Consider the following 13,460-nt stretch of genomic DNA (forward strand, 5'->3'; position numbering starts at 1 on the left):
GTAAAGAACTTCCTCAATACTGACAAACGTCTATTAGTAGAAAGTTGATGAGTTGAGTTAAAAAAAAAAGCATCATGCTAGGAGTTTAAAAAAGGAAATCTGAAATCAGTAGGTCACTTTATAGACTTTGGACTTCAATCTGTAACAGGACAGAATTGGAGATGTTCTCCCAGGTTGGGATAAGCACTATGATTTTATAATTTTAACATCCTTGTTTTTGATTCCTTGGTTGTTTATTCATTGGTTATTATAAAGGAACTTATATATTTCTGTAGCCTCCATTTTAGTATCTCCTAACCTGGTGTAGATAAATTAATCTTTAAGTTTAGAAGTAGATTTGTTTGGAGATTTTAACTTTACAAGGTAATATCAATTAAACTAGAGTATAGTATTCTAATTGTATGTTAAAATGCTTAATTCCTAGAGATATTTAAAAAAATAGGATTATTTCTTTCCTGGCAGAAACACTATTCAATTTTAAGGAAAGTTCTTTCCCAAGGCTGTTAAGTGTATTGTTTATGGGTCATGGGGCAAATCTCTTTGAGAGAGGAGTGGTTTGCAAGCTGTCCACCTTTTCTGCAGATTTCCTGACTGATACTAGCTTCTTTTCCCAGACAGTGTTAATGGCCACATAGATAATAAAGCTTTTGTAATGACTTCAGAATCTTAGAGTCACTATGACAACTAGGGTTTTTCTCAAGGGTAGTTTCAATTTCCATCCATGTAAGTGTTCATTCTTTGTATGTATTAAAGACTTGACTTTAGTGTTGAAGAAAGTTTTTTGAAATTCTCATTTAACCAATTATAAAGAATAAATTTATCTAGATTTCATTCTTTTCTAAGGAAAAAACTGACTTACACAGATGCTTTAGCTTATTGCTTGCAATCCATTCATGATTTTTTTTTATTTGATTCTCTTTATAGATAACTTGTTTTGTAAAACTAGATACAGAAAACAATAAGAAACAAAACAAACAATGCAGAAAGGAAGATAATGAAACTGAAATAAAAATAATTCTTGAACTTTTAAAAAATCTATTATTAGCAGTTGTTTAACATAAGTAGCCTATTAGCTTGCATGTAGTAATATTTGATCTCACTTATATTAATTTGAGTCTTTATTGTGATATGCCTTTGTAAGGAACTTTGATAAATGATTTAATTTTGTACATAAGAAAATGTCTTTATAGTCTCCCAGAGGCTTGCCGTCTTGCCCTTTTTGGATAAACTAACTTTGTTTCCCATAGCGTGTTATTCAGAACACTGAGCTTCTAGGATACAGTTTGGGAAAAAAAAAGGATTTAGTGATTTATTAAGTTGGGATACTGCATACTCTCTGGAAAATCACATGCACATTAGCACTTTAAGGATTTGGAAGTTCTGCACCAAAGGAACCTTTTAAACTTTGCATTAAAACTGGTGTTTCTGTACTTACTTACTTTGATTACAGAGAATTTTTAAAAATGTATATAATGGATATTAATGTCTTTGAGAATTAGTATTCTATAGCCATACTTTGAACAAAGTTTTGTAGAAGATTTTTTTCAGAATAAAATCTAGAATCTCTCTGTCCTCCTATTTACTCTCCCTGATAGAGGATCCTGTTATATTGCTAACTAGGCCATTCATTATTCTGACCTGTATCTTGCAAATCCAGCGTTTGTGACTTTGCGATTTCTCTTTAAGAATCTACAACCTTTTTGAGACTCAGTATATGGTGTACTGGTAAGTGCATGGATTCTAGAATCAAATTGTGAGAGTTAAAATCCTGGCATTGTTATTTATCCTTGGGCAATTTATTTGACCTTTCTGTACTTGTTTTCCCATCATAAGATGGGAACAATAATAGTACCTATCTCATAGAGTTATTGTGAGAATTAAATCTAAAATGCTTTTAGAACAGCGCCTGACACATGGTAAGTGGTTAATAAGTATTAATTGTTAGATACAGCATGATTAGAGAGTATGCAAATAGATTTATAGATAATATAACTAGAAAGAATTAGAGACTTTAACAGTCTAGAGTATCTAGCTTAGTGGTTGGCACTGGGCTACTGCCTCTTTGTAAATAAATTTTTATTGGAACATAGCCACACCCATTAGCTTACATATCATCGATGACTACTTTCATGCTACGGTGGCATAGAGTTGAGTAGTTGGAAGAGAGACTATATGGGCTGCAAAGCCTAAAATATTTACTGTCTGGCCCTTTGTGGAAAAAGTTTACCAACCCTTGATCTAGATGGCAATGAATGCTTTATACTGGCACATAGTAAGTACTAATGAATGTTTGCTCTTATTAATACTATTCACTGAACAAATATTTAAGCCTTCTGTACACTTCAGACTGTGTATGGGAAATTTGAGAAGAGGTATAAAAGTTGAAAAATGAAAGTAATCATTTATATTTCCATTCTCAGAGATAGCCGTTGATATTTAATACATTTATTTTCAGCCTTTTTTCCTCCTCTGCAGATATAGTTACATATAGCTTGAAATTAATCTTTGCTTATATTTGGCCTCATTTGTTTAATACTGTTTGGTGACCTACTTGATATCAAAAGTATATTCCTATTTCATTGAAAAAGTTTGGTTAGTGTTTTTAATGACTTTAATGAAATATACATACCATAATTTACTTAAACAGTAACCTATTATTGGAGATGTAGGTTGTGGCAAACTTTGCAAATAGAGATACATTGGGATGAACATCTTAGAGCATGAACCTTTGTTTTGACTTATCTCTTTGGGGTAGATTTCTAGATGTGGAGTTACAGGAATAAAGGATAATGAGTATTTTCTGATCACTGATGTGTCAGAATCTTTTTCTCAAGGAAACCCGATCAGTAATCATAGGTTAATTGATTTTTTTTCTTAATATCTTTAGGAAAAAGTTGATTTTCAGCATGCTCATGGGTTACAAGAATTGGAATTTATTCGAGGACATTCTGATACAGAAGCAGCAAGACTGTGTGTGGACCAGTGGCTAAAAATGCCAGGTATTCTTTAGTGATCAGCGTAGAACGCTAAGGTTGAGGAGCTTCCCTAAATCCTTAACGCTTTGTGTCTGTTTCATACAGTTGCTAATAAGTATATAAAGTATTGAAATTTAGTTTCAGTCATAAACTTCTTAATGGCTTATTAAGGATTATTAATGGATACTTAATAATGGCTTATTTTGCTAATTGTCTTCCTGCTTCGGCAAAGTATATTTTATAGGTCATCCTTGAGCTTATTAGATATTACTCATTTATTCATTCATATGTTTCATAGTTATTACATGAAAATAGTACATGTGTCTGTGGGAGGGTGTGTAACATGTTATTTGAAGTTAGAAAAGGCTTCTCTAAGGAAATGGAATTTAAGCTGAGATCTAAAGGATTAGTGTTTACTTATTTGGCAGTGCAGCCTCTGTAGAGATTCTTGTAAGGAAGGGTCCACATGGGAGGCTCGTCTAGGGCCGGGTAGCTTCTACATTACTCTTTGCAGGCCTGAGATTCCTGGAATGATCACCGTGAAACATTTTCCCCCACCACATAATTTGGTGGAGTTTATAGGAGCCAGTAGGATAATCCGTCTCATCATGGCAACTTTTCTAGCCTGTTGTCTAAAAGACCCACTGAGCCTTAAAGGCTTGAGATAGCCTCAGAAACCTTAGCTGTGGATTTAAGCCAGCAGTTTTAATTGCCGAAAGTCATTAGAAATATCTATGCATGCAATGCTCAACTTTGAACCTACTTATCTTGTTCTAAAGTCAGTTTTCAGAAAGGTTTTCTTTGAGTAGAACCAAATTACCACTTACAAAATAATTCCAATAATTTGTAGATATTTTGACACTTGGCGACTCCCTGAAACTGTGTTTCCTTCCTGTCACCTAGTTTGGGCCTGGCAAACTCCCAACCCCCCCATCCTCCCTTTTAATACTTTTTCCTCTTTTTTCTTCTTACATGTCTGTGGGATTAGCCCCACAGATAATACTCAACGCTAGAGTTTGCTGGGTTTTTTTACTCTGCCTAAATTTTGTTGCTCATTCTTCTTTGATCTAGTGCTTTATTTCTTTAATATAGTTTTTACCCTGTTATGTGGGATTGATATGCTTACATGTCTGTCTCTTCTACCAGACTGAATGCTCTGTGGGGACGTACACCAGGCTTATTAATCCTTTTTAGTGTCAGTGCTTAAAAAAAAAGATCTCAGGGGCTGGCCCCATAGCCGAGTGGTTAAGTTCGCACGCTCCGCTGCAGGTGGCCCAGTGTTTCGTTGGTTTGTATCCTGGGTGCGGACATGGCACTGCTCATCAAACCATGCTGAGGCAGCATCCCACGTGCCACAACTAGAAGGACCCACAACGAAGAATATACAACTATGTACCGGGGGGCTTTGGGGAGGAAAAAGGAAAAAAATAAAATCTTAAAAAAAAAAAATGTCAGCATAGAGGTGCTCAATAAATGTTGGTTGAATATTATACAGAAATGGGCTATAAACGTTTGTGTACAAACACAGAAAAGAAGCCTAGAACTTGGGTTCCAAATGTGACTCTCATTCAGCTAAACAAAAGAATTGTTTGGCATTCCAGACCTACTTTAGCAAAAGATACTTATAAATTATAGTGAATGGTTTTGCCTCTTAGGATGTTCTTTTAAGGCTTATGAAAAATCTCTCTTGATATACATTTAGTTCTCAGTAGAAGTTTATGACTAGCTCTGTGGTTTTACCTTAGTAGCATCGGAATCACCTGGGGGCTTTTAAATGCCTGCCTGGACCTCACCTCCAGAGGTAACGCTAGGGCATCTGTAGTTCGGGGAAGATTCCTGGGTGATTTTGATAGGAAAATGGGCCAGAACTATAAAGCTTTCTCATCTCTAAGATCTCTTCTGAAACTCGTTTATCTCGTACGTATCTAACACTTTCAAGTCCTGTCTAGAATGGTTGTTGGGCCAATAAAATGCCCCTTTAGGCCTAATCCCTGGCCTCCAGATTGTCGGAATATGTTAACTCATTGTAAATTGAATTCATGAGCATCTGTTTGTGTATTTCTCTGAGCAGGCCAAGTAGGAACAAATGAGTCATTTAGCTGTGTCTTTATAATTCTAGGCAAAACTTGGTATTTTCTGTATCTTCACGTCCCACCTGGTTCATTGGTGGCTGATAAGCTTGAGCCTGGAGTTAAGGTCTTTAATTAAGGTCTTTGTATGTGATTCTTTCATCTTTTTGCTTGGTTTGTGCAACACTGTAAAACTGAAGTTTAGGATCTATTGCTTTAGCATTGGGCTGTATTTGGTACCGTGCTATTTCATAAATGGGCATTAGAGAGTGCTGAGATCTTTGAAGAGGGTGTGGCTGGAGAAAACAGAGATGACTCATTGTTCTCTTTAACTGTAAAAAGTGAGATTCTGCTTCTCAGTAGCATTAAGGGACTCATTCCCTCTATTCCAAAGTATCCAGCTATTGTAATTCAGTTCTCTGATTAGAAGTAGTTTAAGTACTTTATTTATAATTACTCTAACTTTAAAAATCCATGTTTTATAGACTTTTACAGTTAGGCCAGTTTGCATACATTTGAATACTTAGTAACTTAAAAACTGCATTCTGTGTACTATTTTAGGAAAAGAGCTGTTTAAATCTGTCTGCATTTTGCAGTTCTGTGGTAAAACTTATTTTCTTTCAATTGTTTGTTTTTTCCAATTTTATTTATATCCAGAGCCTCTATTTGGCTAAATAAAGGTCTTAATGGGTGACATCTGGAATGTGAATGGACAATAAATAAAAATTGTCATAATTCTGACTGCATTAAAAAAATTGAAGATAAAAACGTGTAGTCAGTTAATCCCTCTTTAAGATTAAAATATGATTAATGCTATGCTGGTCATTGTTTGTTGGCAGAATACATTTATAAGCATTTTGGAAGCTTTCAATAGAGGCATTGCCTCCAGAAAGACTGAAACAGCATAAAAGCAGTTGAAACCTTAAGCATATATAACGATTTGGGGATCTTAAAACTGGATGATGTTGGAGGAATAATATTCTATTCTAGTTAAATGCTTAGGAACTTTGTACAAACTGCCACAAAGATAAATACCCAGTTTTCTGCTGTATGAAACATTCAAGGCATTTTTTGGGACAGTCCACAAGAATAAAAGAGAGACAGCAATCAAACTATCCGTATATCAGAATCCTCCTGGCAGTTTCACAGTTCTTTGTTTCTACAACGTAACTCTAAATTTTCCATCATATATCATGTATTGGGAACTTCCTTGGGAACAAAATTAGGCCAGGGATGTTAATCTGCAAGAGTTATATCACCGTAAGACAAAAATTAGGCCAGGGATGTTAATCTACAAGAGTTGTATCACCGTAAGACCAAGATTATAAAGAAGGAAAAGGGAGGAAGAGTAGACCAGGATAAAAGGGGATTAGTTAAGAGAAAGTAATGATCGGCGAACTATTTTCTAATTGGCTTTGAAAGGAGAAAAAGAGAAGGAACAAAATAGAATAAATAGAAAGGAGAGAGAGAACAACAGTAAGTGAATCTCTGCTTTGTGTTCTGTAAAGTAAGTAGAAAGTATCAGAAGGTATGCTCTTTTTCTCCTTGCCTTCCTGCCCTCCTAGTTACATTGTTCAACACAGTTTTCATAGAGCCCAGATCTTCTATAGTATAGCTAAACCTTATAAGGTGTTTAATATAGATGAAAGAGAAAATAAGAATTAGAAGAAAAGATCTTTGCCAACTTATATAAGTGAAAAGAAGGGAGGTGGGGGTTCTTTAGAGCAACGGATTTTCTAATGTATTTGATCTTTGGCATTTTTTGTCTGTTGAACTTAAGGACATTTTTTTTTTCTCAAGAGAATGTTTCTTGGAGATGTTAACAGCTTTACTTGTCCCAAATAACTATTTGCTTTTAGGTTATTATGTGTTTTATAAGAAAGCTTGTAAACGCTTAATTACGATTAGGATCACCCAGGTGATCCTATATCATAATTTTCGTTGTTTTGTCATAATTTTGATTACCTGTCTAAAGGACAAGTATCTGAAATAGGATCTTAAGAATTTATATTCCAATGATGCAGGACTCAAAACTGGCACAATTAATTCTGGAACAAAAAGTTCATTCCGAAGAGGAGGCCAAATGCGGGTATCTGGGAAACCAATTTCATGTCCCATAATGCACTGTAACAAGGAATTTGATAATGGGCACCTTCTCTTAGGACATTTGAAAAGGTAAGCATGATGTTCAGAATAGTGGGTGCTAAAGATCAAATGAGTTACAAAGTGATTTCTTAAAATGAAACCATGACACACGTCTGCCATTGTGATTACAGCTTTATAGTCCAAACTCAGAATTGTTTTGTGCTATTATGATATAATTATTTCTAATTTACATTTCCTAGGTTTCCTAGAAAGCTCAAAGTCAGAGTTTTCTAGTGATACTCTATCTTTAAAGGCATGTAGCCTTTAAGTATGTATTTATTTATACTCTGTCTCATAAAATTCTGAACAGACTTCTGCGTTGATATACAGTTGAATCAGTTTTAGAGAAATCCAGCCCATAAATGCAAATTTCAAGAGAAACAAAGCACTTACAGATATTTGGTCTAGCCTAAAGAAAGCTAATATGGCATTACAAAATAAATGCTAAAGGCAAACCAAATGTAGCAAAATTAACAATAAATATTCTATTTATGAAACCCATCCTATTCATTTCCTGAATTTTTGAATAGTAGAGCTTGAGAAAGTAAATATCAAGGGAAGACAATATTAAAGGCATTAAACATTCTTACCGTCACAGTTTCCCCTACTAATGGTTTAAAGATAGGACTTGAGAGTTTGGAGCTCTAAGCCACATCTTTTTCAGGTGTCTCACTGTACTTATGCCTTACTCTACTGATAGAGGCTTCTAGACGGAGCTTCAGCCTTCTACCAATAACTGGGTACCATACTGTGTCTTAAGTATTTTAAAAAGTCTTCAAGGCAGTTTAAAATGACATGTTTGTTAAATAGTGAGAATGAGCATTAAAAGGATTAAAAACCATTTTTAGGAGACGAAACAGGGGTGTGCCAGAAATCTTGGTATGAGATTGTTATTCTGATGGTTCATTTAAAATTATTTATGAGCTTTATGATAAATAAGGCAAGAAGGAAAAGATGATGGATCTGTAATTTTTAAACTGGAAGTTTTTCAGTTTGACAAGACATGCTTAACTCCATTTTATTGAATCTTGAGTACTGTTATGAAATCTTGAGCTAGCTGTTATTGATCACTGTTTGAAGGGATTGCGTGGTATATGGGAGCCACTTGATATTTCTTGAATATGAAGAACATTACTCAATATTTCACTGGAAAAGTATAAGGTTCTGAATATATGTGGTTGTATGTTTGTTTAGCTTAACAAATGAAACAAGGTAGTTCTGCCCCTAGGACGTCGGCTTTTCTAATGTTACCTCTCTTTTGCCAAGTAGGTTTGATCACTCTCCATGTGATCCAACAATTACACTACATGGACCTTTCTTCAGTTCCTTTGCTTGTGTAGTGTGTTATAAAACTTTTGTTACTCAACAGCAATATAGAGATCACCTTTTTGCTAAGGTAAGAGCATGTCCTAACTTAAGAGTGGGTGTTTTTTTCTAGAGACCGTGGAGTTGGATATAGGTGTTTTCTTGCTGCTCTTAAGCTTGCAATCACCAGTGATGCACATAGGGATCAAAATTGAGATTATTGGGGCAGCCTGGTGGTGTAGTGCTTAAGTTCGGCATGCTCTGCTTTGGTGGCATCGGTTTGTGGGTTTGGATCCCAAGCGTGGACATAAACCCCTTGTCAAGCCATGCTGTAGAGGCATCCCATGTACAAAATGGAGGAGGATGGGCACAGACGTTAGCTCAGGGCCACTCATCCTCAAATAACAAGAGGACACTTGGCAATAGGTATTAGCTTAGAGCCAATCTTCCTTACCGAAAAAAAAGAAAGAAAGAAAGAAAGAAAATTGTGATTGTCTATGGAGAATAAAATGACTTGGAACACTAAATTATTGTGGGCAGGTAAACTTGATAGCTGAAAGCCAGCAGTTCTAAAGATTATTATAGAAGCCTTTCCTTCTATGGAGTTGCTCTGTGAAATTACCTTACCTTGTTCAAGATGCTCTGTGAGTTAGTCACATGATGAGAACTAGAACCTTATTCATAAGTCCGCTACCTTTCACTGCCTGTTGAAATGTTAGAGCCAATAGTAAATAACAATTGCTTCATTAGTGCTAATATTAAGAAATAGATCTAGTATTTAAAAGGCTGTGTTATCTAACTCTCATTTAGTGTTAAATTTCTAGGGATATGAATTGATGCATGGTATGTGCAAATCCATGTGATACAGAACTCTATACCATATTTGATATCAGATATCTTTAATGACTTACTAACATTACAAAATGTTAATTATGCAATATGTTCACTGTGGAAAATTTTAAAAATATTAACAAAAAGAAAATAAGAAATCATTCTTAATCTCACAGAGATAACCTCACTGTTAACATTTTTATATATATATTTCTACTATATAAATATTTTTACATGGGATATGGTATCTAAACTGTTTTGTAGTTAAGAAAGGCAGTGTGTTGTAAACATAAATGCTGAAATATTTGTTGAATCATTGCATACAATTAAAATTAGTGAATAGTGTTCTGCTGTATGAATGTATTATAGTTCATGTAATTTCCTATTAGATGTATTAATTGTTTAAATTTTTCTGTTATTAAAACAGTACTGGGGCCAGCCCCATGGCTGAGTGGTTAAGTTCACGCCCTCCATGCCGGCAGCCCTGTCTTCGCTGGTTTGGATCCTGGTTGTGGACCTATACACCACTCATCAAGCCGTGCTGTGGTGACACCCCACACAGAAAAACTAGAATGACCTATAAGGATATAAAACTAAATGCTGGGGCTTTGGGGAGGGGAAAAAAAAGGGAGAAAATTTTTTAAAAGTAAAAATAAAAACAATATCACGTTAAATATCCTTGGCACTAAAAACTTATGAGAAGATCCATATTTTGGTGTATTTGCTTAGTGAATATTAGGTTTTGAAATAGTAAAATGCTAATGTCCTGAGAACCATAGAGTTTTTCTTTAAATCATGTTTTCAGAATTTGCTCATATCTACACTTGTACTTGAAAAGTAATGTCCATAGTATCTTGGATTCTGTATAGTTTCATGGCAGAGAATTAAAGCTTGCACTGTCAAGTATGTCTGATTGAGTTCTTCAGTCTTCTTACACCCTGCTCTGGCACTGGAGAACATTCCCAGAATAGATATGTATCTTGAAGCAGATTTTGTTATACGCTAAGTCATTAGTTTAGGGGAGCCTATATCTTTTTTTTCTTAATTTTTATTCAGTTAATTAAAAAGAACATAACAGAGGCTGGCCCGGTGGCGCAGCATGTTCTGCTTTGGCGGCCCAGTATTCCCTGGTTCAGATCCTGGGTGCCAACCTATGCACTGCTTGTCAAGCCATGCCATTTCAGGCATCCCACATGTAAAGTAGAGGAAGATGGGCATGGATGTTAGCTCAGGGCCAGTCTTCCTCAGCAAAAAAGAGGAGGATTGGCGGCAGATGTTAGCTAAGGGCTAATCTTCCTCAAAAATAAGAAAAAAATAAATAAAAAAAATAGGTCACTCATTTCTCTCACCCCCCTGAACCCCTGTCTCTTGCAACCACCAGTCTGTTCTCTCTATGAGCTTGATTTTCTTTGATTTTACATAAAAGAGTGATCATACGGTGTTTGTCTTTCTGTGTCTCACTTATTTCACTTAGCATAATGCCCTCAAGGTCCATCCATATTGTTGCAAATGGCAAGATTTCATTTTTTTAAATGACTAAATGATATTCAATTGTATATATATGTATGCCACAATTTCTTTATTCATTCGTCCATCGATGGACACTTACATCATTTCCCTATCTTGGCTATTGTAAATAATGCTGCAGTGAACTTGGAGGTGCGTATATCTTTTGGAATTAGTGTTTTCATTTTCTTTGGATAAATATCCAGAAGTGGAATTGCTAGATCATATGGTAGTTCTATTTTTAATTTCTTGAGGAACCTTTATACCGTTTTCATAGTGGCTGCGCCAGTATACATTCCCACCAACAGTGCACAGGCGTTCCCTTTTCTCCACATCCTCACCAACACTTGTTATTTGTTGTCTTGTTGATAATAGCTATTCTAACAGGTGTGAATACCTCTTTGTGGTTTTGATTTGCATTTCCCTGAAGATTAATGATGTTAAGCACCTTTTCCTGTACCTGTTGGCCATCTGTAGGTCTTCTTTGGAAAAATGTTTATTCAGATATTCTGCTCAGTTTTTAATTGGATTGTTTTGGTTTTTTTGCTATTGAGTTGTATGAGTTGGTTGTATATTTTGAATATTAGCCCCTTATCAGATACACAATTTGCAATTATTTTCCGGGAGCCTGTATCTTGTTCAACACTGATTAGTCACTGTAATCTAAGAGAAATCAACTATGGTTCTTACACGCAGGAGCTTGTGCTCTAGAATGAACGTCCCTTAATGGCACATCATAAAGTGAAATAGGAGTTCAGAGAAAGGGGAGAGATATGTTGGGAGAAACTGACAAAAACATTATGGAAGAGAAGAGGTCCTCAAGGATTCAATTTGGATGGATGAAAAGTAAAAATGATAGAATTCTGGGAAACTTTGAAGAGCCTAAACAGATTAGCGAATTTGGGAGTAGGTAGTATGCAGAAAGTAGTTAGCAGACCTGAGACTGCTGTCCTTACACAGGCTTGCTTGTAAGGCTGGCCCTTGGCTGGTGTCTGGGAATTTGGATTTTGGAGGATTCCTGCCATTCTCTGTTATCAGTGGCTCACTGTACCTGAACTGTTGATGCAAACGATGTGGTTGATGCTGAACACCTGCTTTCCTTCTGGGAGTCTGGAATTCTGGTATGTAATAGGCAGATGTGACCAGCTGCGAATAAAAACCCTAGGTACTGAGTCTCTAATAAACTTCCCTAGTAGGCAAGAGCTCACATGTGTTGTCACGATTCATTGCTGGAGGAATAAGTGTGTCCTGTGTGAGCGGACCCTTGGAATCTTACACCTGGTTTCCTCTGGACTTCACCCAGTATGCCTTTTCCTCCTGTTAATTTTGCTTTGATCCTTTCACTGTAATAAATCTTAGTCATGAGTACCACTATATGCTGAGTCCTGTGAGTCCTAGCAAATCATTGAATCTGGGGACTGCTGATTGTAAAGGCACAAGATTTTAAACTTGATGTTGGCAAGAGGTTACTATTATAGGATAGTGACATGATGAAAATAATGCTTTATACCTTTAGAGCTAGAAGGACTTTTTATTCTAGAACCTAATTCCTTCCCCCTTTTTTAGGGGTCCCTAGAGATTTGAGAGTATTAGAATGGCAGCAGTGTTCAGGTGGATTCAAGGATGTGAACAAGGAGATCAGTTTTGGTGATTTTTGCAGTAATTTAGCTTTGAGATGAGGAAAGGATTTACTTAGGTAATGGTATTTAGAATATTGACCTTAAAGTGAAGCCAAAAGACACTGAAGAAGAAATGATAGGGCTGTCTACTGCTGTGACAAAGGTTTGGTGAGAGAAGGGGAAAAGGGTGCAAGATGACTGCATTCCATAAATTTTTTAGTGTTTGCAGTAGATCACTAATATTCCACCTTTTTCAGAACTAGAGTTCTTTCAGGGCATGTTTCCCTATTCGTGCTGGAAGTGTTTTGTCTATTATAATGAGCATGTTTATCTTTTTTTTTTTATTTTAGTAAATCTGAATAGGTATTTTAACCTTAAAATTTATTAATACTCTCACTTGTGTTTTCCCAAATTTCATTAATTTGTTCCTTTTGTTTGCGGGAATCACTCATTTTGTGTTGATTCACACTCCCTTTGCCTTCTCTCCAGGAAGTAAATTTATGATATTCAGCCTTCTGGGAAGCAGTGTGGTGAAACAGAGCAAAGTCTTTGGTGTCAGACAGACCTGGATTCTACTGTCACTTTTATTAGCTGTATGTTCTCAGCAAGTTACTGAACATCTGTGAGCTTAGTTCTTCATCTCTAAAATGGAAGTGTTGTACTTCCATACAAAATTGTTGAGAAAAGATATAATACTGTATAAAGCACGTAGGGCCTGACACATAGCTCTCCGTAAATACTCCTTATTCTTTGGAGTATCTGTCATGAGGACTCTAAAGGAAACTAGTATGCATTAAGTTGTCATTGCCTATCTTAAATCAGCCAGGAGAGGTCGCTAGAAGATTGTATACCTGTGAATTCTTTTTTGTGAAGATGACATTTCTTCAATGAAAGAGAGTGACATTGTCCACAATTTGCATTGTTTGCCTTGCTTCCCTCCTCTTTTCCTTTCATCTCCAATTTCTTCTGTCTAGATTAGTGCTTCTCAAACTTTAATGTGCACATGCGCA

General features: G+C 35.8%; 1 protein-coding gene across 8 annotated transcripts in view; it reads left to right on the plus strand.

Moving 5' to 3' along the window:
* Window positions 1–13,460, plus strand: part of ZNF451 (zinc finger protein 451) — a 79,513-nt gene that overhangs the window by 29,012 nt on the left and 37,041 nt on the right. For all 8 annotated transcript variants that reach the window (XR_011430070.1, XR_002802039.2, XR_011430069.1 and 5 more), the window contains exons 5-7: window positions 2,888–2,999; window positions 7,069–7,219; window positions 8,459–8,585. Coding sequence is in view for 5 of the 8 variants with exons in the window: in XM_070245732.1 (XP_070101833.1) it covers window positions 2,888–2,999; window positions 7,069–7,219; window positions 8,459–8,585 (390 nt within the window). In the remaining 3 variants the exon portion in view is untranslated. The remainder of the gene's footprint in view (window positions 1–2,887; window positions 3,000–7,068; window positions 7,220–8,458; window positions 8,586–13,460) is intronic.

This window comes from Equus caballus, chromosome 20, assembly GCF_041296265.1.
Source record: "Equus caballus isolate H_3958 breed thoroughbred chromosome 20, TB-T2T, whole genome shotgun sequence".
Taxonomy (NCBI): Eukaryota; Metazoa; Chordata; class Mammalia; order Perissodactyla; family Equidae; genus Equus; species Equus caballus.